This window comes from Poeciliopsis prolifica, unplaced genomic scaffold (genome assembly GCF_027474105.1).
Source record: "Poeciliopsis prolifica strain line A6 unplaced genomic scaffold, Auburn_PproV2 SCAFFOLD084, whole genome shotgun sequence".
NCBI lineage: Eukaryota > Metazoa > Chordata > Actinopteri > Cyprinodontiformes > Poeciliidae > Poeciliopsis > Poeciliopsis prolifica.
Window position 1 is genome coordinate 459056 of NW_026562459.1, and position 24306 is coordinate 483361.

General features: G+C 37.3%; 1 protein-coding gene and 1 pseudogene across 1 annotated transcript; both read left to right on the forward strand.

Annotated features, from left to right (window-relative positions):
* Positions 1 to 2454: 2454 nt before the first annotated feature.
* On the forward strand, positions 2455 to 3636 carry LOC129353124 (E3 ubiquitin/ISG15 ligase TRIM25-like; annotated as a pseudogene).
* A 2760-nt stretch (positions 3637 to 6396) lies between these two features.
* On the forward strand, positions 6397 to 20285 carry LOC129353125 (cyclin-Y-like). The gene is made up of 11 exons (XM_055022345.1): positions 6397 to 6877; positions 14068 to 14142; positions 14976 to 14993; positions 15258 to 15292; positions 15496 to 15590; positions 15680 to 15715; positions 16030 to 16087; positions 16324 to 16443; positions 16650 to 16816; positions 17158 to 17320; positions 17994 to 20285. The coding sequence occupies exons 1-11, from the start codon at positions 6724 to 6726 to the stop codon at positions 18108 to 18110; spliced, it is 1038 nt and encodes a 345-aa protein (XP_054878320.1). The 5' UTR covers positions 6397 to 6723; the 3' UTR covers positions 18111 to 20285.
* Positions 20286 to 24306: the final 4021 nt, after the last annotated feature.

Consider the following 24306-nt stretch of genomic DNA (forward strand, 5'->3'; position numbering starts at 1 on the left):
TATTTTATTACCTCAGTTTTGTTGTCAAAGCCAAGAAAATCTTAATCCAGCAAAAGAACTCCAACATGCAGTTTAAACCAGATAATTACACACATTGCCAAAAGAGTCCAAAATAGATTTTCCTCACTAAGCAATAAACTTTTTCTGCTTTCGATCACTTAGAATGATCAAAATTATCATTTAAAAATAAAGAATTTGATGATTTTTTAAATACATTTTGTTACTTTTCTTGAAATGAAGAAGTTTTATTGACTGTTCAATCTTTTAATTTGACCAACATGTCTTTTTAGACTGGAAGTAATGCTAATGTTTTGAGTCCAGACTTGAATCTGATGGAGAATCTTAGACAGAGCTAAAGATTAGGGTGATGGCAAAGAGGCTTTCCTACCTCCCAGATTTGGAGCTCATCAAAAATAAATGATAAAAATATCAGTGAAAACTGATAAAAACATGGTCAGTAGTGATAAAAAATGGCTTGATTACCACGATAACACAAAAATCCTGACTTACATCATGGACACTGTCCAGCTTACACTCAGTCCTACTATCATTCATAAACAAGATGGGGGAAAAAGGAGAATTTACACTTAAAACACTCTAAAAACTAAAAAATGTACAAAAGCAGGAGAAAAAGTTACAACTAGTCTAATTAAATAACTTAAATAGGCCACTGATCCTAATACTTGTAGTTTTTATGTTTAAATAATGTTTGCTCCTTTCACTGTGAATCTGATGTATTGGGATCCAAACACCAGCTTCTCTCTTACGTCAGAACCAGAAGGTGAAAGTTGAAGTGAGTTTGTCCCGTTAACGTTTCGTGACGCTGCTTTCCAAACATCTTCACGACCTTTGCTCCAGCTCGGCTGCAGTGGAAATTTCCACTTCCTGGAGCCGGTCACCAGGACAACGCGACCGGCGACTCCTGAAGGAGGCAGCGGGGGACCTCTGCTGGTCATAACGCGTTACTGCAACCAAAATCCTAAACTAAGCAACACAAACACCTTGAATGTGGTATATTCATATTAATATTGTTTAATATTGAACATTTTAAATACCGTTCAGTTCGATTGCGATTAATGTATTTTCAGAAACCATGAAAACCTTCACCAAGTACATTGATAATGTATTACTATTAACCAGAGGTGGGGAAAGTAATGAAGTAAGAGTAGCACTACTTCTACATATTTTTAGTCAAGTAAAAATAAAAAGTATCCAAAAAATAATTCAAATAAGAAAAATTTTCAAAGTCAATTTCGTTCAATAATAATAATTAAAAAAACAACTTATGAAACTTGAACAAAAACTGCAGGTGTGTGTCTGGTGAATCTTGTTTGTTTATGTTTTTTTTTCATTGAGTAGAAAATCTAGAAATTTTACTCAAAATAAATCTCATTTATTATCTCAAACTGGAATGACGTTATCATTCCAGTTTATTTGAATATGGTCTCTTTTGACTCCAAGGCAAGCAGTTTCAGGTTAATATTATTTTAAGATGAATGCAAAACAATTTGGACATAAGTACAAATGGTATATATCTACAAGTAATCCACAACCCTTTGATTGTCTTACAACACCAGGTCTTTGGCTCCTTTTCACTCACATCTCCAGTTTAAGAAATTGGTAAAGAGGACCTCATGTCCATGCATGACTTTTCCCAACCACATCGTCATTGTTAAAGGCCCCAATTTGTGAGGTTTAAACACTCTTTGGCGGCCTCTGGTGACTAAACTATGAAGTACGCCATGAACCTTCATAGTTTCCCATTTGGTTATTCTATTGGATATTGTTCAATAGTTGTGATGCTTTGATTATGTATTTGTTGGGGTTAACAAATAATGTCTACTTGATTTAATTAGATATTTAAGTTTTGCTTGTTTGATTGTGAGCAAACCGGCTCAGTTTGCTTGTGATAAAGTGTAAAAGTTAACATACAAGACAATTTAATCATAACTTGATGTTACGAGGAATATTTAGTCTTTCTAAATCGTTTTGTTCCCTTTTTCTTGTTAATGACAACTATCTCTTCTTTGAACTTTTGGACAAAACTGTTGATGTATTTTTAAAATGCAATGAAACACTACTGTCACTAGTCCAGGCATTTAAGGTATTCAATAACAAACACATGATGCAACTGACTAACTGGTAACAGACATTAAATATGATTTACAAGTGTTTTTTCATGTAAAGATTACAGTTCTGATGGCCAAAGAGTCCTGGAAGAATTTGTGTTTGATTTTAGATGATTCAAGAAAATCCAGAAAACAACAAGACAACTGATCTTTTTTCGTCTCATTTCTTCCACTGAAGCAAAAATTACTCATTAACTCACCTTGTCTGTAAATCCAAACACTCTTTGCCCCTCCTCCATATCTCTTTGCTACAGCCTCTTCAGAGCGCAGTGAGTTTCTGTTTCAGAGAAACTGAAAGTGTTTGACAGTCACACTGAGGAGAGAAATGGCGCAACAAGAAAATCAGCCTTACCGGCTAAAATTTTCCTGTTCGATCTGTTTGGATCTACAGAAGGATCCGGTGACTACTACCTGTGGACACAGCTACTGTATGAACTGTATTGAAAGCTTCTGGGATAAAGAGGATCAGAAAGAAATCTACAGCTGCCCTCAGTGCAGGAAAACCTTTGTTCCAAGGCCTGTGTTGGAGAAAAACATCATGTTAGCTGACTTAATAGAAGAGCTGAAGAAGACTGGGCTCCAAGCTGCTCCTGCTGATCACTGCTATGCTGGACCTGAAGATGTGGCCTGTGATTTCTGCACTGGAAGAAAACTTAAAGCCATCAAGTCCTGTTTATTCTGTCTGGCCTCTTATTGTGAGAAACACCTTCAGCCTCATTATGATGTGGCTCCTTTGATGAAACACAAGCTGGTGGAGCCGAACAAGAACCTGCAGGAGAACATCTGCTCTAAGCATGATGAGGTGATGAAGATGTTCTGCCGCACTGATCAGAAGTGTATCTGTTATCTCTGCTCTGTGGATGAACATAAAGGCCATGACACAGTGTCAGCTGCAGCAGGAAGAGCTGAGAGGCAGAGAGAGCTGGAGGAGAGACGAGGAAACATCCAGCAGAGAATCCAGGACAGAGAGAAAGATGTGAAGCTGCTTCAACAGGAGGTGAAGGCCATCAATCACTCTGCTGATAAAAACAGTGGAGGACAGTGAGGAGATCTTCACCCAGCTGATCCGTCTCCTCCAGGAAAGAAGCTCTGATGTGAAGCAGCAGATCAGATCCCAGCAGGAAACTGAAGTGAGTCGAGTCAAAGATGTTGAGGAGAAGCTGCAGCAGGAGATCACTGAGCTGAAGAGGAAAGACGCTGAGCTGGAGCAGCTCTCACACACAGAGGATCACAACCAGTTTCTCCTCAACTACCCCTCACTGCCAGCACTCAGTGAATCCACACACTCATCCAGCATCAACATCCGTCCTCTGAGACACTTTGAGGACGTGGCAGCAGCTGTGTCAGAGCTCAGAGACAAACTACAGGACGTCCTGAGAGACTCATGGACAAACATCTCACTGATGGTCACTGAGGTGGAAGAGCAGAGCTGATTTCTTGAGGTATTCATGTGAAATCACTCTGGATCCAAACACAGCAAATGCAGAGCTGTTACTATGAGAGGGGAACAGGAAGGTGACCAGAACGAGTAAAATCCAGTCTTATTTTAGTCACCCAGACAGATTCACTGGATGTTATCAGGTTCTGAGTAAAGAGAGTCTGACTGGACGTTGTTACTGGGAGGTGGAGAGAAGAGGGAGAGGCGCTTTTATTGCAGTCGCATATAAGAATATCAGTAGAGCAGGACGTGGGAAAAAATGTGGATTTGGATATACTGACAAATCTTGGGCATTAAATTGTTCCCAAGATGGTTATAAATTTGGTCACAACAATGACTGGACCTCCATCTCAGGTCCAGTTTCCTCCAGAGTGGGAGTGTACCTGGATCACACAGCAGGTATTCTGTCCTTCTACAGCGTCTCTGAATCCATGACTCTGATCCACAGAGTCCAGACCAGATTCACTGAGCCGCTGCTGGCTGGAATTTACATTTACATCACTGGAGATTCTGCTGAAATCTCTAAACTCAAAACAAATAATGCTTAGGTTCAGTTTCTAACTTTTAGTTGATCTATCTACACTTTGAGGTAAATATATATATATATATATATATATATATATATATATATATATATATATATATATATATATATATATATATATATATATATATATATATATATATATATATATATATGTGTGTCAGTTCTGCACAAAAAAGAAAAACAAGCCCTTGTTTGACTTGTTTGGTTAATTTCAGTCACCGTGAACTCTGAAGTGCAATTTATTCCAGGAAGTGAAAAAAATATGCGAGATATATTCCTCATGTTTCCCTTTGAACACATTTTGTTGCATCGTGACTTGAAGCAGATAGTTATTGTGGGCTTATAGTTTGTGTTATAAACTTCTAAATAAAGTTATATTGCTCAATGTTGAACTGTTTGTGGGCTGTAAAGATGAAATCTCAAGTGTATTTTGTCATTCTGAAGGTAAAAGAAAATAGTTGAGGTTGTTTCACAGCTTTAGCTCTGAAACATTTAGTTAAAATGTTACTGTCTCAATTTCAACCTTTTGTCCATATTTTCATTTTACTGAAATAAACACTTGAAATCATTGTCCATGTGATTCAGACCCCTTAAGATGGCAAGTAGCTTGAAACTTGTCAGCCAGCCGAGAGTTGTAAACCTGCATAAAGCTCAAAGAAAAAAGTATGTCTGTATTCAAAGCTGTTTGAAGTTTACATGTTGACTTCTCCCTGAATCAGTCCAGCAAAACAAAAGATCGAAAGTCCTCTAAAAATCTGCACCGTAATCCCAATAAATATTCTCAAACTGAAATTATTTCAGTATAGAACCTACTATTTCCCTGCATTCTCATCTTTTCTGGCCACCTCCAGTGTTATAAATTAAAAGCAATTCTTAAATTTGATGCCAGAGCCAAACATTTAAAGAAATGCATGAGTACATGTGACATTTGACTCCACAAAGAGCAAACAATGTGACTAATTTCCTCGCTAAACTGCATGAAAGTTGACCCTCTGTCCTGGAGTTTAAGCTTCTTGGAATACAGGCCAAAACAAATAGAGAATGGAAAGAGAAATGAAGGTCAAACTCAGATGACAATGTCTGTAATGACAGGCAAACAGCTTTTTCACAGGCTGCTGTCCCATTGAACAAGCAAAACACTTCTGGTCCAAAGGCTTTGTCCTTGTCTCCAGTAAATGGTTCTGTAGAAAAGAGGCCAAGTAAAGTCATGTCCTTATTCAGAGCTACGTTCAGCAACTCACTGAGTCTTCAGCCAAAACACACTGGGAGGGATATTTTAGACCAAGATTCTGCAAATACTGCAAAGTTTTATCCTAATTTTGACAAAATAAAAATTTTGAGGTGGATGTTCTACTGTCAGAACCAGAACCCAATTCTTAAAAGACACTGAGTGACAGTCTTGTTACCTACACAGATTGACCGATTATTTCAGCTTCTTGTGAGGAGTCAGGCTGGACATAGTTACCGGGAGGCGTTGTTGCTGTAGCAGTTGACAGAAATATCAGACCAGGGATGGAAAGTAGATTTAGAGGCATTTAGAGGGCTAAGCCTAACCCAACACTGGTTGACTTACCTACCAGTGTTGTACTGACTCAGTATTTCTCTTTCAATTTGGTCTGAAACCAATGGCATCTATCCAGTCAAAGGATTCCATGTTGAAACAAAAATGATAAGCTAAATAAACATGATACATAATCCCTAAAGTATTGCTCAGTAATACTATCTTGATGTGAGCTTCAGTACCAATGAAGTCGAGTGACGCCTGCAGAACCACGGCTTGTAATGTGAGGAAGGAGGTTACCGCCTGAACCAGCTCAATTGGGGGAAAAATCTTGAGGTGATTAACTCTACAGGGGAGAAGGTTGCTGGTTTAATCACTCAAAGCTAAACTCTAGTCTAGAATTTTATACTTGCCAGAGTCAGTCATGCATTGAGGATAAAGACCTTAAGATCCACTGTTACCAACAAGCCACATCTTTCAGTTTCATGAGAAACTCTTCTGACAATGAGGCTGAAAGCAAGTCAACTTGAAAATCTCTGTGAAAAATCTGACTAGAAAAGTGACATTTACAAAAGTTAATCACCTTATTTACAATTTATTTTAGTCCTAATCTATGAGGAGCTTAAAACGAGCTTTGCAGTGCAGGTCACATTTAGTATTTTGCTGCAATCAGGAGCGTCGCATCTCATATATGCACGGAAACATGCTTTTATTTTGAAAGCAGTTCATAACCGTAAAAAGCTGTTAAATAGCGCAGTGACAACCGCCAGCTTTTCCTGACTGCGCGGCGCAGACTGAATTGTGTCGCAGGAGTCCAGGATTCACGCATCACTGTGCGCCTGCAGCGTCACAAGATGAGTCCTGCCTCACGATGCGTGTGATCCAAATGACTGTGGATTTGTTATTTGGCCTCCATCACTGTGAGGGTGGAAGTGACACATCCGCACCGTGTGACAGCCTCTCCGTGGACGCTGAAGGTTGAGCGGGTCTGCTGAGGATGCGCCCCGAGCGCACAGTTGATCTGTGTGGATGACGGGCTCCTCGGGGCCGCTTCAGCTCCTGTTTCAGCGCGGAAAGGATTATTTGTTTTCATACACCAGGAGGAGAAATGGGGAGCACGACCTCCTGCTGCGTGTCTGGCAGCCCCAAGCTGCGGAGAAACGCGCACTCCAGGCTGGAGCCGTACCTCCAGGAGTCGGATCTGAGCAGGGAGGAGACGGCGTGCAACCTACAGCACATCAGCGACAGGGAAAACATCGACGGTACATTTCTAACCATACCATGATTTATGCAGAATAATTCTGTTAGTATCTCAGATTCTTTAGAGCCACTATTAATTGTGTTTAATTGCTTATTGTGGAATAATTATTATAGGATACAGGAAATAAAATGAAAACAGTTTCCAAACAATTAGATTAAAGCAACGCATTCATTATATGTCTATCAGTATTAGTTGTTTTTTTAAAGGCAAAACACACTGTTTTCAAAATGTGAAATAATAAATGAATAAATCTGTTCAATAACCCCAGAGGGAGAAAAATATCTTCCTCATCCTGTAGTAAAGACCGACATGGCCGCCATGAGTGCAGGTTTGTCACACGGAACATAGAGATGTTGCAGAAACATGCTGATTAGATCAGGACACTCTTTGTGTTGGCCTTTGTTTTCAGTTTGTGCCTGATAGAAGCAGCAACTGTTCAACCCCCCTCACCTCCAACCCTAAGCCTCCACTGATACATGCTAATATGCCTTACAATTGAACCATTCAGGATTGGAAATGCTCTGCTGAATGGATTGCCTTATTTGCAGTCAGTGATTTCATATACATGGAAACTGTATGAGGCCTCCTGCTTCTAACAGAAATCTACTCCTTATTTTCAAAAGAAAATGCAATGTTTTGGTTCTTGCAATCGACTCTTATTCATATTATCCAAACAGTATTTTTCTTTATCTTCAGCATTAAATGCCTCTGATCGGGGCTGCAGGACGTTTGGAAAACGTCTCCATTAGCCTCACTGAGCTTTAGCATCCTGGTCACTGGAACCTAAAACTGCTATTACACTATTGTCAGATAGTGAAAGTTAATCCAGCTCGACAAATACATATTTGGTACAGTTTGAATGTATTAAATGCATTGTCACAAAATACGATGCAATATGTACAAGTGTTCATTCAAGTTGTTTTTGTTTTGCTTTTGTTCTCCTTGAAAATGACTGTTTGGACAGTTGAATACTTTAAATAGTGCTATGAGTGCATGAACACTGTCCAGGGTGTGACCTGAGCAGATTCCCATCTGAGAAGACGTGGTTGGTCAGGAAGATCCAAAGTAGATTTGTCAGAGAAACATAAAATATCTGGAACATTTTCTGTACAATGCCAGCATTTAGGTGTTCTTATCCCGTAAAGGACTGACAGAACGACCCACATCTTCCGCTTTACACTGAGCACACGTCTCTTTCTCCGGTGGCAGTCGTTGTGCTCTGTGTTGTTTACTTCGGATCACATTACAGCCATTCTGATCAGCAGTATCTACCAGTGTCTATGCACCCAGAGACAGATTCAGCATCTCAAAATATAGTGGATAATTCATTTTAAATACACAATTTGATCAAATTAATAAAGATGTGAAAAATGCATTAATGCATTTGATTTTCCCATTTACAAGTAGCCTACTGCATTTACAGTTTTTGTCATACCTACAAACATACATTGATGTCAAAAATGTTAGTTTAAGGTTTAAACTTTTCAAAGGCGTTTTTATTTTGCACTAGAACAGAAACAGAACTGCTAACGTCAATGAGAACAATCAGCCCCTTATAATGGAGTTCATAAACATCAGGCTATTTGAACAATATCAGCATGTATTGATCAGACCTCATACTTCCTGCATGCTGTTTGTAGCAGCTGTTAACCTGAGTGCTTTGTTATCACCAGGTTAAGATTTTCTTTCTGCTTGGAAATCTTCCACCATTGCATTGTAAGTTGGAGGTATTTGTTGGTGTATTAAACATGTATTTGATGAATATTTGCACAGTAACATGATTGAAAGGGTCGGCCGACTCCTCAGGGGAGGGATAAAGATGAGCCCTGCTGAGACGCAGTCTGTCTCAGTGAAGCGGTGACTGAAACCGGAGCGTATCTAATGTGCTCACTCTGTTATGAATTCACTGACAGTATGTGACAGAGATTACAGCTTTATTAAAATGTGCAGCTCCTCTTAAAAAGGGAGTCTCTGGGAGGCAGCTGGGATCCAGTTGGAGCAGATAGACGAGGCCTCCGGGGAGAAACCAGCGCCAAAAATTCACGCCTCAATTTAAAAGCCTTACAAGTCGGCTTTCAAGGCGTCGCATGCTCCTTTTTCAGCATTAATAAGAAGTCGGTAGCATTTTGGTGTCACTGCTTTATAATACCACACAATTGGCTCTGGTGAATAATTTATAAGGTTGTTCTGCAACCATTTAAAACATTTTGAATAACTTTTGAGTGCAGGACTGATACTAGGGCATAACAATATGGCCTAAAATCAACAGTATGACATATTGAGCAGTTCACCTCGACAATACTGAATATGACAGGATAGCATCATTACTTCACAGCAGTGAACTGGCTTTTCACAGTTATTTTTATTGCCACTTAAATGGACTTTAAAACTACAGCATCTGCAAATCAATGAAGGAAGTGTGTGCTTTTAGTTGGTATTGGACAAATCAGTTCTGCTTAAGTTTAGAAGTATAAACAGTCGATGATGCATTTCTTTGGGAAGGAGCTGCTTCTCCTCCTCAGCCAGCTCTGCTGCCGCTTTAAGATTTAAAATTTCCTCTAATTTTTTTTTCAACCTCGCCGTCTCTTTCCCTTGTTGCAGTCTGGATGGGGTGAAGTCAGCGTCTTAAATAGCCTCGAGCAAAACAGACAAGAAAACAACCTATTTGTATTTTTATCAGTCCCAGCAAAGTGCTGATTCTCCAAATCATAATGCTTCCACTACCGTGCTGAATGGTTAGTTGGAGGAGCTTCTCATTTATCAAACGGACTTGGTTCTAGAAATTTTGTGCTTCATTTCGATCCATCTTTCAAACCCAAGTTGTGCAACCACATTGTTGAGAGAAAAAGTGTTTTTTTTAACCCTTTCAAACAAACCCTTCATGTTCAGATTTTTATCTATTCATAAACTTTTACACTTTGCTTATAAATATCCTGTAAAAGCAGCAAAAGGGTATTTTGACTTTTACTTTAGGTAACATCACAGAACAGAACAAAAATGAACTGTGGTTGCACATAGTCCTTTACTATTAAGGATCAGTTAAAAGAAACTGTCATTTTTTTACTTCTAAACATTTAATTCATAACCTGAAGGAAAACTGGGCCTGGTTTGGAAAATAAACAAACTTTTTGTTCATTTTGTTACTACCACATGATTTTTCACTATAGTTCACCCTGATTGAGGGGAATATACAGTTGGGAGCGATCCTGTCCTGTTTGGACAAGCTGTCGTTCGTTAGGCGGATAATCAGCCACATGAGGATTATGGAGTTCAGGGAGTCATGGGAATCCTTCAGGGATACATTTGCACAATATTTAATATTTTAAAAACCCAGAGATTTTTACATTTTAATAACGGAAACACATTACCTGATATGTTGATAAAGCCAAACGCAGCATTTTGATTTTTTGCTTTTTGTGGGCATTATGTCGTTTTGTTGCGTTTACCTTTAAAATAATGTTTCAATAAAAAACACCCATGTCAACTGAACAACAGAGTTATTATGTTCCAGAGGCCTGGTCGTTGTGTGCTGACCCGGTAGCATGCTGTGATTTTTACGGACATGTGATTGCTGCAGCAGTGTGTCCCTGAGCTCAGATTTTAAAGCTCCTCTAAGGCTGAACTGCTGCGGCTGCTTTGGAGAAACAGAAAATGAAGAACGACGATATTCGCTGTAGAGAATGAGTCGCCTTTTACAGTACAGATTTATCACTGACATTACTCTTTTAAAGCACAGTTTTATTTGTGAAAGAAACAAGGATACATACAAAAGTATTGGGCCACCCTTTAAATGACTGAATTCAGATCTTATAATTACTCCAACACTTTTTCCTACTACTCTCCTGTTAAGCATTTGCTCCAGTTCCTACTGCAGTTTATGTTCTCCAGTTTTTTATTCTACTCATCTAACTCTTGTACTTATGGAGTATAATATTATCTATATTTCTAACACCTGCAAAAAGAGCAGGTGTTGCTCTTTTTGAGCAACACCTGCTTAATATGCGCTGATTAATTAATCAGGATTGTCCCTAGTTTATTGTGTAACAGGTCACAGTTTGCTAAGACTTGCTTTTAAACCTTTACTTTTACCAGAGTAATGTGTGTCTTTCCTTTAGAGTGTTTTCGGCTGTGCAGCAACTTATTACTTGCTATATTTTGATATTGGTAACCAGACTGTAGCTTCTTTAATGCAGATTTATCTTGTAGATTATTAAGTCATGTGAAAATGAGAACTGTTTAAAATAAGTGATAATTTGTCCTCATGTGACTCTGCATCTGAAGGCTTTTCAATCTTGATTCCAGAAAACAAAATTAATCACAACTTTAATTGAATAAACCAAGGGGGAAAAAATTGCTGTGTAGTTTACAACAATAAAACTCAACATGAATATTTCCCAAACTGCCATGTCTTGTTGCTTATCGTCTCTGACAGTAACTAATGCTTGCTGAAGCCTTGAAGCCTCACTGAACCCGACCGAGCCGAACAGGCTGGAAGATTTAAAGTAAAATCTGATAAACTAGCATTACAAACACAGCATTCTAGATAGAGATGGACGCCAACTCTGGAGGAGGAAGATGGATGGGGACAGCGAGAACAAGAGACAAAGTGGTCATATGATCGGCCTTATTTTCCACAAAGCTGACTGTGTTTTTCTGAGCCATCAGCTGATGCTGTCTTATTTAGGTACAGTATGAAGGGTGGAAGCGCTTTGCTCTGCACAGATCCTCCAGTCGGCCTCTGAGTCGGGGATGTTGCTCAGGTATTAGCTGGAGATTGTCGACGCCCCAGATATTGGACCAGGGCAGCAACCTTTACAATCCAGAGACGTTTGTCGCCTCACATTTGAGTAAAACGTGTCCAAAGCTGCAAAACCTACATGACAAACAAAAACTTCTGAAAACATCTCAAGTTTTATGCCTGCAATTTATTTCATTGTCAGAAATCCTCTGTTTATAAATATATTTTTTATATATTAGCATTCTTACTTGACTTTTTCTTTTTACACTGACATATTATGAACTCATAGTATCAGATTTTATTTTTATGATTATATGACAGACAAAAAATACTTGGAAATTAATTGAACATGTGAAATTAGATATTTTTTTTACTTATATATAAACTTTATCAGTTGTAATCAATTCTTTGTATTGTCTTTCATGTTGACATGCATTCTTAGCATTTCTTTATTTTTTGTTAAATATTTCAGCCAGAGGCATTCGGATTTTGTTTACCAAGATACAACTTTAACATTTAATTTGGTTTTAATATATATATGATGAGGGAAAATTATTTTAAAACTGTTAGATTTTCCTTAAAGTGTAAATTATAGTGGATGTTTGTATCAGTTCTTGTAGAAACAATTTTCCCAAATGTACCTTTTTAAAAAGGTCGATAATGTTTGCTTAGTGTTGTTAGACTCCATCAATGGAAACATGTTCGTGTGCAGGTTGCATGTTATCAGTGCCTTCACAGGCAGCTGTCCTCTCCTGAATTATTGCTACTGAATAAATGGTCCCAGCTGTGCTGGTTACTGCACATTTAGCATTAGCATCACTCAAATTGGTCCAGTTTCTCCTCCGAAATGAAACCATTAAATATCAGCATGCATGACTGAACAGGAAACACGTTGGCTGACTGCATGGGAGCGAAGCATTGTTCATGCCGCCGCGGATTCCAACAGTAATGCAGAGATTATTTAGATTCACAGCAGAGAACTCTGCAGATCTCAGACATTATGTGCATAACTTCATAAAATAAAATACAAAAATCACTATTCAAACTGTAATCTAGGTATTGTTATTGATCACCTGTAGGCTTGTCTAAATATTTCTGAAAAATTCTGATATTTTAAAATAATAGAACAACAAAAAAGTGTTTTTGAAATATTTCTTATAATGAAGCTTTTGTGGTCAATCTAAACGAAAACAAATAAAGGTTTGGCATGCTTTTTTTGTTTTTAAAAGAATTTATAAGATATAAATACATAATTTATAAAGAAAAAATCATTAATACCACCATGAATGAAATCATATGAATGCATTAGTGCATTGAGGTTGTATTATGGCGGATATAGTCACTGGAAAATGAAAATACAGTCATAAAACTGCAAATAAAAACTGACAGTTACATATTAATAGTGCAGAAACCTATTAACATTTCACTCGAAAGCACAAATTCTGTGTAAAGGTAGAAGTCTCAAAATGACATTCAGCCAATAATCAGGTTTTTAATAGATGGAAAAGACATGAGCTGAAAACATGGAGCTGAAGAGTCAAGGCTGCACCTTTCATCCCATTTTGGTAAATTAGATTTTTTTTTCTCTTGGCTTTCAGGTCTTTGTTCTCTGAAGCACCTTAAAGAAAACAAAGGATTTTCCTCCTTTGTTCCTTGACTGAGATAAGAAAATCTTTTAAACCCCAAAGAAAGAAAAGACCTGGGAAATAAATGGGATTAATCTGTTTTTGCAGAAGGACATGGTGACTGATAGCAGCATTTGAGAAAGTGCTGCAGATTACTCCAGCAGCACTCATCGAGAACATTATCAATTCACAGCTTAGAAACATTTTGATTGCAAAGACGGTTTTGAACGAACGTTGGAAGCACTGCAGCATGGAACCGGAGCTGGTCTCTGCAGAGCAGGGAGGACTTGTTGTCCGTTCATTATTCAGGAGCAGGAAGGCAGCGAGGCCGGCCGGCTCTCCTGGTGACGGGTTTCAGTTCTGTTCATCGTTAAAGTTCACTTCAGGTGATCAGTGTCGTGTGTCAGTGGTGACATGTGAACTCTGGGAGCTTCCGGATGGATTCTGAAATAGCAACAGTTACAGAACAAGAGCAGCAATTAGGCCTCAACGTAACCAATGAGTCATAAAAGAAGACACTGTTTTAATGAGATTAAACATGAGATCAATATTCATATTGGATATTATCAGTTATTGAGAATGCATCTCAAGTTATTGCTGTGAATATTATTGTAGTTTTGGTAAACAGTTTCTCCTCTATATTAATCACAATCACAAAGTTTGCTCACTTTCATGTATTGATAATTTCAACATTACTGATGTTAATTCAGCCAAAAGTGGGATAAATTTTCTGCTCCACAATGGAGACGCAAATAGAGTTTTAGATGTTTATGATTGTCCTTAACTTATCTCAGGTTGATAATCTCTGTTTATTTTATTTTATTATAGAGTTGAACATGGAGTGCAACCCATCAGACCATCCTCGGGCCAGCACCATATTCTTGAGCAAATCTCATAATGACGGTAAGCAGCCTGTTTTCCTGAGTGATATTTTTCTCGTGCTGCAGGAAGATTCAGGAAAATCAATGTGGAAATTGTCTGGTAGAATCTACGACATTCATCAACATGTTGTGGATCTTTAATAGTTGTAAGCAGCTGGTATTGGTAATTTAATGGCTATTTGTAAATAGAAAATTATTCATCTCATGTAGTTTTCCAAGCTGTTTTCTGTTGTTTTTTTTAAACATGTCTTGAAGACAGAATTTCTTCCTGCTGGTCACTTTTCAGAAAATCTCCAAATCTGTCCACTAGAGGGCACTTTTAAACAAAAACATTCTATGGAAACTTTTCTGCTAATTAAATACCTGAATGTACAAAAGTATGCAATCTTACATGCATGTTTAATTGATTTTCATAATTCTGACATTTAAAAAAAATTTTTTTCTGAAAATATTAATTAATTTATTTAAACAATTACATGATTTTTATCTGGTTTCGGAAGTTTAATTTATTTCTGACAACCTCAGAGTTAAAGGAATGTTTTTTGTGGACTTTTCAACAGATGGCTACTCACAGAGAAATTCAAGACATTTTTGAAACTGAAATTGTTTTAATATTGCAGACGTATCATTGCACCAGTGTAATCTCTACACAGGAAAATGATCTTAAGTAAAAATATGATTTTGGTGGTATTGTGTTTACACAAAAATTATTGACATGATGCAGTTGATTTTATTTAAAACAGAAACAGCTGTTATTTCTTCTGCTGCATCAATAAAATAACATTTGTTATAAATCTGTTTGTAACATCTTTTCAAGAGTTGTTGTTTAAGTTTGTTGGTTTTTCTATTTTTCAGATGTGATTTACAGGAATGGTGAGTACTGGGACTTCATCTCCCTCTAGTGGCCAGAGCCTCTCGCTGCGCTGCTGATGTTCATTTGCAGCTTCTGACACTTTGAGCAACATTTTTGTGATTTGCATTTAACAGTGTTGATTTCTTCTTTTGGATTGTCTTCCCGTTCTAACAGCATGTTGTGCAGGTTGAAAACTTTAGGCTTTTGCATGTCGCTTACTGCAGCTCGCAGTGAGTTAGAATCATAAATCATTTTTCTGTTTTCATTTTTGTCCATTTTTACAGTGCGAGAGAAACGAAAGAGCCTCCTCATCAATAATGTGAGTGCAGAGTAGAAGCTAAATTAAGTTGTTGATCCTTTTTAATGCAACTCTTGCTGTTAAATATGATGTTGCACATCACTGTCATTCCCAGAATCTGTCAGCTTCATGTGGGTCAGACAAAATGCTGTAATCCAGTCTCTCTCTCTCTCTCTTTCTCTCTCTCTCTCTCTCTCTCTCTCTCTCTCTCTGTGTTTTTGTAGCACGGCAGTCTGAGGAGAAAATACAGCTCCTGCTCAACCATCTTCCTGGACGACAACACAGTTAGCCAGCCCAACCTCAAATATACCATCAAATGGTTGGAACATGAAAACTTTGCATTCATAGCAAAAATATTTCTGTTTTCTAGCGAGTCTTTGACTTTTCTCTTTTCTTTTGCTTTCACAGCGTTGCTTTAGCAATTTACTACCATATAAAAAACAGGTGAGGACCCTGACAGGCACCATCTGTCCACTTGATGGCTAGCAGACTGTTCATGCTTAGATTTGTTTATTTTGCACTGTTGGGACATGATTGTATACTTTTCAAAGTAAGATAATTTTATATCAATGCTCCAAGTGAGATGTAAAATTTTAGATTAAGGATTGCTTCTTCTTTTTGTCACTTGAAATTTCTGAAACTGAACTGAATCTGCAGCGTGTTATTTTTTTGGACTTTCTGTTTTGCTAGACATGTCTTAAGTTAAACATGAATTGAAGCCCAAAACTTCAGAATCAATATTTTTTTTCCAAATGCAGAGACACAAATGGAGGCATGCTGTTGGATATCTTTGATGAAAAGCTGCATCCTCTCTCAGTGAGTTGTTTGATTTTAATCGTTTGCATGTTAACGTTAGATTGTGGGCTTATTTCCATGATGCAATACAAAATGCTGTGATATGAAAAAAGTTCATATAACTTTAACTTTTTTACGTTTTCTAACATTGTAACCATAAATTAGTGAATTCAATTGAGATTTTATGTGATATAAGTGAAAGAAAAATACAGTTGGAAGACATAACTTCCTTTTCTCATTTCTGTCCTTTCTTCCAGAAATCAGAGGTTCCACTGGACTACAACCAGCACGACCCGGAGCAGAAGCAGATCTACCGCTTCGTCAGAACCCTGTTCAGCGCTGCTCAGCTCACAGCTGAATGTGCCATCGTCACACTGGTGGGATTTATGGTCATACTGCAAACAAACGCAACTTGTTTCTTAATGTAAAACAAAATTACTTTGCATTAAACGCGCGTTCATCTTTTTGCAACGGCTCGCAGTGTTAGAAGGAGGAATTGAGCACAGAGTGAATGAATACTTGCAAAATTATGAAATTGCATGAGTAAAAGAATATTCTTGTTTGCTTTGATTTGGTTCTGCAGGTGTACCTGGAGAGGCTGCTCACTTACGCAGAGATTGACATCTGTCCTGGAAACTGGAAAAGGATTGTTCTGGGCGCCATTCTGCTGGCCTCGAAGGTCTGGGATGACCAGGCCGTCTGGAACGTCGACTACTGTCAGATCCTCAAGGACATAACTGTGGAAGACATGTGAGTCAGCTCTGCCTGCATGCTTTGGTTGGATTTTAAAGCACCAAATTCGAGAGCATTGTGAGGCTTTAATGGCAAAGAAAGCAGAACAATCACTAAATAGTGACAAGTTTCAAGCTTTAAGTTTCTGGAAGATGTTGCTGACACAGACTGGATAAGTTGGATGATGTAAATATAATAAAACGCAAGAAGTGCAGTATTATACTAACTTTAAGAATCTGTTTTTTCTGTAAATGTGCAAAACTCACCACAGCTCAAAATCACACCAAGTAAAATGAAGCAATTATTTACCAATTCAGGAATAAGATCAATGTTGTATGTTTTTTTTCGTTTTTAACCAGGAATGAACTGGAGCGCCAGTTTCTGGAACTGCTGCAGTTCAACATCAACGTTCCGTCCAGCGTCTACGCCAAGTATTACTTCGACCTGCGATCGCTGTCCGAGTCCAACAACCTGAGCTTCCCGCTGGAGCCGCTCAGCAGGGAAAAGGCCCAGAAGTTAGAGGTGGGAAATGTGGCATGTGACGATTTACCAAGGAAAATATGTTGTTTTCATTGACGTCTGTTGTAGAATGATTTTCTTTTTTGTTATTCTGATATTTATTATTAGGAAACAGATTGAGCACGATTAAATTATTAAATGAGGTTATTTTTGCAGAAGCATGCTTTGACAATGTGTTTTATTTAAAGTTATTTATTCAGTATGACTTATTTTTATAATGTCACAGGCAAAAATCTTGAATTATTATTTCTAGAGGAATGAAAGACATGACATCTTACACAATAAAACTGGGACTTTCAGCAAGAAACATTCAATGTGGATAGAAAGGAGAAAATGTGCAAATGAATCTTGTTCAGTGGTTAGTGTGTATGTGTGTGTGCGTGTGCGTGTGCGTGTGTGTGTGTGTGTGTGTGTGTGTGTTTTACTGCATAACTTTACACCTTTCCTCACCTGTAGGTGTCTCATTGGCTACAGGTTACAGAAGACGATTCGGGCCACTGGAAAAAAACACTGTGAATTTTTTGTCAGAATTTGGACAGAAAAAAATTGATTCTTAATTACATTTCTACAAAATGACCTCAGTGTCTCAGAAAGATTATTATAGTGAAATGTATGTCCTGCTATTCCAAAAACAAAACTCTCTTATCCTTACTGGATTGTTCCCCTCTTTCCAAAGGCCATTTCCAGACTATGTGACGACAAATACAAAGACATCCGGAGAGCAGCCAGGAAACGCTCGGCCAGCATGGACAACCAGTGTGGGAGACGATGGGTTCCTGCAATCCTCTCCTAACCACCGATCAGCGTCCAGGAGCCTCGTGGTTCTGACTGGACCACAGACATCAAACCTTCTGGCTCCTCTGGATCCTGTAGAACTTGATGGAACATCGGCATCAACTGGTGAAGGTCACACCTTTAAAAAGTGGATCTATGTGCAACATGAACACTGGATTTGGCAGATAAGACTCCAGAGACGTTTCTACCTTAACATGATGCCTTCGTAGTGCCTCGACTTGTCTACTGACTGGGAAGATGCAGGAAATTTTGAGTTTTCTTTCACCTGTGAAAAGACAAACAGTTTTGGACCAAGTCCTGGGTGAGGAGAAGAACTTCAGATGTTTCAGGACTTGAAACATTTGTTTATGTTTCTAGGCTTCTCCTGAATTTGTCTTAGGATATATGTCTAATATAATCTTTTGTTCAGACAACCGTACAAAGAATATCATTTATTTTGCTCTGCAATTCAAACATTAGCCTAGTGTGGAGCTTTTTACTTGTTATTTATTTCCTTTTGATAGTACTCTAAACAATGAAAGTGTTGTTGAAGGTTTACAGTATTTCTTGTGTACCTCTTAATACTCAGGTAGAACATTAAATATGTCATTTCCCTGTGATGCTCCATATTTTACATATAAGGATGGGAACATTGTGAAGTAGCTCAGACTGTACATAGAAGGAATAATAAAATGAGTAATAATGTTCATTCAGACATGAGTGACAGTTCTGGGGTCAATTTCAGTTCAGCAATAGCAGGAAATTCTTTTTTCTAAATAGTGTTTATAACATAAAATTAATCTTTTTTTCCCCACAATTATCAGTATTACAATGTCAGTTTTAAGATGTTTTTCACAGTGGACTACAAGACACCTCACTTTTATTTTCTTCCTTAAATATTACTATTAATACTTCATGAGAACATTGAACAGTTGAAGTCAAACCATTTTGTCGGGACTTTTTGTGTCCATAAAGATTTTTCTCTCTGGAAGAAAAATGAGGAGTTTCAGTTCCGATTTAAAGAAAAAATAATGTTTTTCTTGGGCTTTAAATTTGCTTAGCAACTCTTTTTCAGATCAAATAACATCTCATTTGATTTATTTTGTGCAATTTTCTCAAAGGATTGATTTTGTGCCGACAGATCAGCTGACACTTTAGACGTTGAAAAGTTAACTTTAAAGACAATTCAGATTTTTTTTTAGGTGGGGCGTTAACCTGGAGAATCAAAGAGATTCTAATTCTATCCAATTATTTCAATGTCTACCTTTGTAACAAAAAAATGACTTAATATTTTCATGTTTTAGTTCATAATGCAGAGGGAATATTGTGAATTTTTGAATCTGTTATATTTCTACATCAGAAGATAAACCTCAACAACAAACTGCACAGTAAACAGATCAGCAGCATTTTTCTCTAGATTTCCCCAGCAGCCTTTTGTTTTATTTTTGTTTGTGTTGCTGCAGTCCTCAAATAACCAGTGAAACATAAAAACATCTCTTTAAATCAACTCCAAAGTCCAAATTAAAGGCAGGAGAATGATCAGAAAACATTAGAAGAGGAGCAAGAGTTATCTGAGGAGTTTGTTTTTATTTATTCAGTATTACATGATATACCTCCCATTCATTTCAACAGTTTCCAGTCTTACATGTGTCTTTATTCAGTGACTCTTATCATCTGTTACATTAAAAATATGTTTTACTGACAGTTAATGGATCCCTGTTTTTACCGCCAGGTGAGAGAAATATATTTTTCTTCTAAAACCTCAACAAAAGGTGCAAACTAAGCTGTTTCCTGTTTTACATGGTTAAACAAAAAATGAAATAAAATTTTGTAAACTGTAGCAACCAAAGACTTTTCCTTAGTAGATATAATTTAGACCTTTTTGAGTCATCAAATGTATTTTTTCCCCCAGAATGTTTTCTAAAAACAAACATCTTCATACTGTGTTAAATTATCCATACTGTCAGCATTAGGCAACATTTTTGTGTTCAATTAGCACAAATATTTATTGTTTCTTTTGAATTAGTCTGATTATTAAGCTAGGAATGCATTAATGTATTTTATGAATTATCTTTGTACAGTTTATAAAGAGTACAGATTCTCAGAAAAGGTTGTTATAAATTATTTATGGTTTCGTTGATTTGTGTTTTGTAATAAAAGAAGACTCTTGTTTAGTAAATGTGAGTTATTAAGGCTAATTTGTGCATTTTTAACAACTTTAGGGTTAGGGTAGGGTTTGTTTTTCAAAGCATTTTTCAGTTCATATACATATGCATATTACTTATTATATGTGCAAAAAAGTGAAATTGTTGCTATATTTTAACGTGGAGCGACTGTAAGACCATTTTCAAACAATCTGAAGTCAGACATGCTTCAAAAAAGTCAAGATTATTCCAGAAAAGGATGTCCTGTCAAAGAGAAAAAAGAAGAAGAAGAAACCAAAGCTCCATCTCAGACTTTGCAGTGAAATGTTGAAGGTCATTAAAGTGAGTATTTTAAGAACATTACATGCATACTTTGTAGCTTTATCTCAAGAATTGTAAGAAAAAAAACCCTCTACTAAAGACAGGCAAATTCAAGTTACAATTCAAATTCTTAGTTATCTGAATATGCATGTGCGAAATCACTCCACCAGTAAAGTAATGATTTCCAGAACAAAGTGTTAACTTTCAACAGTTTGTTGTACTGGTTTCTTTACCTTCACCTGTAAAATATCTGACAGTTGCAGCTCATTCAAAATTCTGTTTTTGTAAATTTTGCAATAATAATAATAATAATAAAACAGTGACAGAATCAAATCAGCTAAAGTTAGCTGGCTGAATAATAATAAAAAAGATTTAAAGATGTGTTCAATATTGTTTTGCTCGACAGGAATGTTTGGTTTGTAGTTCGGAGAGCGGTGTGACGGTACAGCAGCCTCTCTGCTCAGCTGTTGTCTGGAAAACTGAATCTCTGCTGCAACAGACACCCTGACCTTTGACCTTTCACATGACCACCTGAAGACCCCGAGATGGACAGATTCAGGTCAGAAAGGATCAAATTAAACAAAGACTTCTTCCCTCCAGAATTTATCCTATGAAAGCAGACCTTTGCCTTTTGACTTATGAATGTCAGAAAGAAATCGACGGTGGATTATTAAAAGGATCACATCACCACCAGTTTATTTATGATGAAGGGTTTTCTTAATTTAGGCATCATTCTGAAAAAGTGTGTCCACTTTTTCTTAAAAAAAAAACCAAACCAATTATTTTTATTTTTTCACACTGAGAAATGAACAAGCACTTTGTGTTAAAGTGACACTTCTTGTTTGTACACGAACTTTGTTCTTATTCCTTTTCTGTCAGCCATTTAGAGGTAAAGCAAATAGTATTGTGTCTCTTTACATCATTTGCAATGCACAAGCTTATATTTATTATTACTTCTCTAAGTATTGGTATCAAAAACTTTATGTTGTGAAAAAATATGTCTTTTCTTCCACCTCATCGTGTTATTTAGGAATATTTACTCATTTTTTACATTTTATATTGTAAGACACCAGAATCTGCACATCATTTTGTTTCTGTTTGTTTTAATACATATTGTTCTGCAAATGTAAGCAGATGTTATGGTCACTCAGCCTTTGTACCAAGTACATTTTACTTCTTGTTCAGCTTTTGGATTTTAATTGTACTTGATTAATGGCATATTGAAGTAATGCTACACTTGAATTCAAATTTAGGTGAATCTACCCACTTCTATTTATTTATTTATTTATTTTTACTGTAAGTTCTAAATGACTTATTATTTTTGATTGCAGGAAAATTGTGGCTTATACTGCCACCTAGTGGCCGGTTCGCCAATAGACGCTTTTAAACTCAGAATAAAACAAACACGTGTATCAGATAAATAAACAAATCATACATACAGAAATTTTACACACAATAAAAAAAGTTGAATGAATAAGATTGATTACATTTAAAATAAAGTAATAAAACTACCTAAACAAAGGGGTAAAATTAGGTTGTTGAATTCACATTCAAACAATTTTATGCTGTTAATAATCCTATTATGGACTGGTGAATGATGACAAAAATAAGTTATATATTTTAAAAAATCCCGACATGTCAGATATCCAACTCTAAAACTGAGAGCTTCATTTGTGAGTTATGTTCTGGACGTCAATACATCAATCTTCCTCCCAGCTGGAGGTAATCCAACCTGCATCATCTTTTGGTGCAGCAGCGCTCTCTGATGTCATGCGACGGACATTAGAAAAACTGAAAGGAAAGAGAACATCAGCAACCAGCAGCACATCAGAGAAGATGTCAAAGGCATCCAGAGTATCGATCCCACAGCAAGCTCCTCACCTCCGAGGCTGAGAGGTGGGAAGAACGGCCGGATGGGGGTCTGGGTGGTCCCTGGAGCTTACAGCTCACAGGATGAAATCCATTTTGTCTTCCCTTGATGTTCAGGATGGAGGAGTAGCAGTGGGACCAGCAGAGTAATTGAGGAGCGTTGTGCTGATGAATACTGAATAGTTTTCAGTTATTGTGTTAACTGAGATCGAAGAGTTTCCCTTTAGGGACTGTTTGGCTAATGATGCTAAATTTGATTATACTTGAAGAGATAAATAGAGATTATTTAAACAGAACTTGTGGGTTTTTCCTTTTCTGTACCTGAGGGAAAACTAAACTCCACAATGAACTACTTTTGAAACAGTTATGACAAATATAAGCTGTTGCATATGTCTAATCAGGACATTTGGCACAGCGTGCGTATCTGGGAAGCCTTGGAGATACAGAAAGTCTTAACTTTTTATTTCTAGGTACAAGGAGAACTACATGAAATCTGGATTCTTCTCAGTGAATTATATTTATACTTTCCACCCGGAAAGCATCAGGCAGGTGGTTTTTAGTGCAGGACTCAACCAGCAATATTATAATATCAAACAACTTCTTTTCGTCCAATGGGAGACATTTATAATCTAACAAAACGCTTAAGCTTGATGCAAAAGGTAAATCTAAAACAAAAACATGAAAAAACAGTTTTGTTTTACAGTGAAAATGTCACCATTCCTCCCCTGACATGTGAAGTTATACTTGTCCACCTCTTGGTGGCGCTAGCTGCTAAACAGGGTTAATAGCTTGTTGCCCCATGCAGGATATTGATCAGTCATTTTCTGCTGCCTGGTGAGTTAAAGTGATTGGTGAGTTATATTTACTCTGTTGCGTTTATTTTATTGTTTTCTTACTAAGCATCTCAGAAATGGAGAATAAAAACTTTAAGTGTTTTAACTTACACACAGACATACTGTAACACTTTGTTTTAAATCCTTTTCTTTGTGAAAAAGTGAGATTTGCTCCGATTCTTTCTATTTTTATTGGCCTGCATCATTTAATCATTTATCTTATTTCTAAAAAAGATCAACAGCTTGAGATTTTAATAAAATAAAACATTTTGAATGAGGTTGAATTAAAGAAAATGCATTCTATATCAGTACATTTTGCACACGTAACGTTGATTTAATAATTCCTAATAATGCATTTTTCTTCTGGCTCATCCCTTCATGCCTTCAGGCACAAACAAGCAAAGATCTTCTGTCATGGCAGGACCTCTCACTTAGGTCTGTTTAAGTTAAACTGTGTTGTAAATCAGCCGTGACGTGACAGTAGCAGTCCGTGAAAGCTGAAGACTTCCCACCCAGCTTTGTATACTCTGTGAAATTGTAACATCTCAGTAGCTATGCGACCTTTAATGGCCATTCAGACATGTTAACATGATTTATTGTGAACTAATCACTGTAGGACATCTAATTAGATCATTACACAGAGACTTCATTCATAAACAGCCTAATTGGAGCTAATGAAGAAGGAGCTGGATTCTCTGGGTCTCACCAACAGGAGCCGTGCAGGACGAGCTGACAAGTCAACGCTTTGTTTATGTTGGAAGGAGATGGATCAGGCGTGACCTCTCAACCTGTTTCCTCTGTGGATTTCTTTTAGACGGGTGGGGGGCTTGAAGAAACATGCTCAAGTCGCTGCCACAAGAGAATGGCACACACATGTGCAACGCCGGAAAAGAAAGCAGCATGCCTCGAGTTTAACAAGCGCGGACAGAGCAATTTGTTCTCATTGGAAGGTCCAACCCGCTTCAGGTTCATGATAAATTAAGGAAGATGAACAGGATCACAAAAACAGACTTTTTCAGTGATTTCAAATACCTTCATGGTCTCCTCT

What these genes read in the sequence shown, in the direction of transcription:
- LOC129353125 (XM_055022345.1), top strand. Translation starts at nt 6,724, where the DNA reads ATGGGGAGCACGACCTCCTGCTGCGTGTCTGGCAGCCCCAAGCTGCGG. An exon ending in AGAGCCTCCTCATCAATAAT is followed by an intron (nt 15,293 to 15,495) that starts GTGAGTGCAGAG and finishes GTGTTTTTGTAG; the next exon opens with CACGGCAGTCTGAGGAGAAA. An exon ending in TACTACCATATAAAAAACAG is followed by an intron (nt 15,716 to 16,029) that starts GTGAGGACCCTG and finishes TTCCAAATGCAG; the next exon opens with AGACACAAATGGAGGCATGC.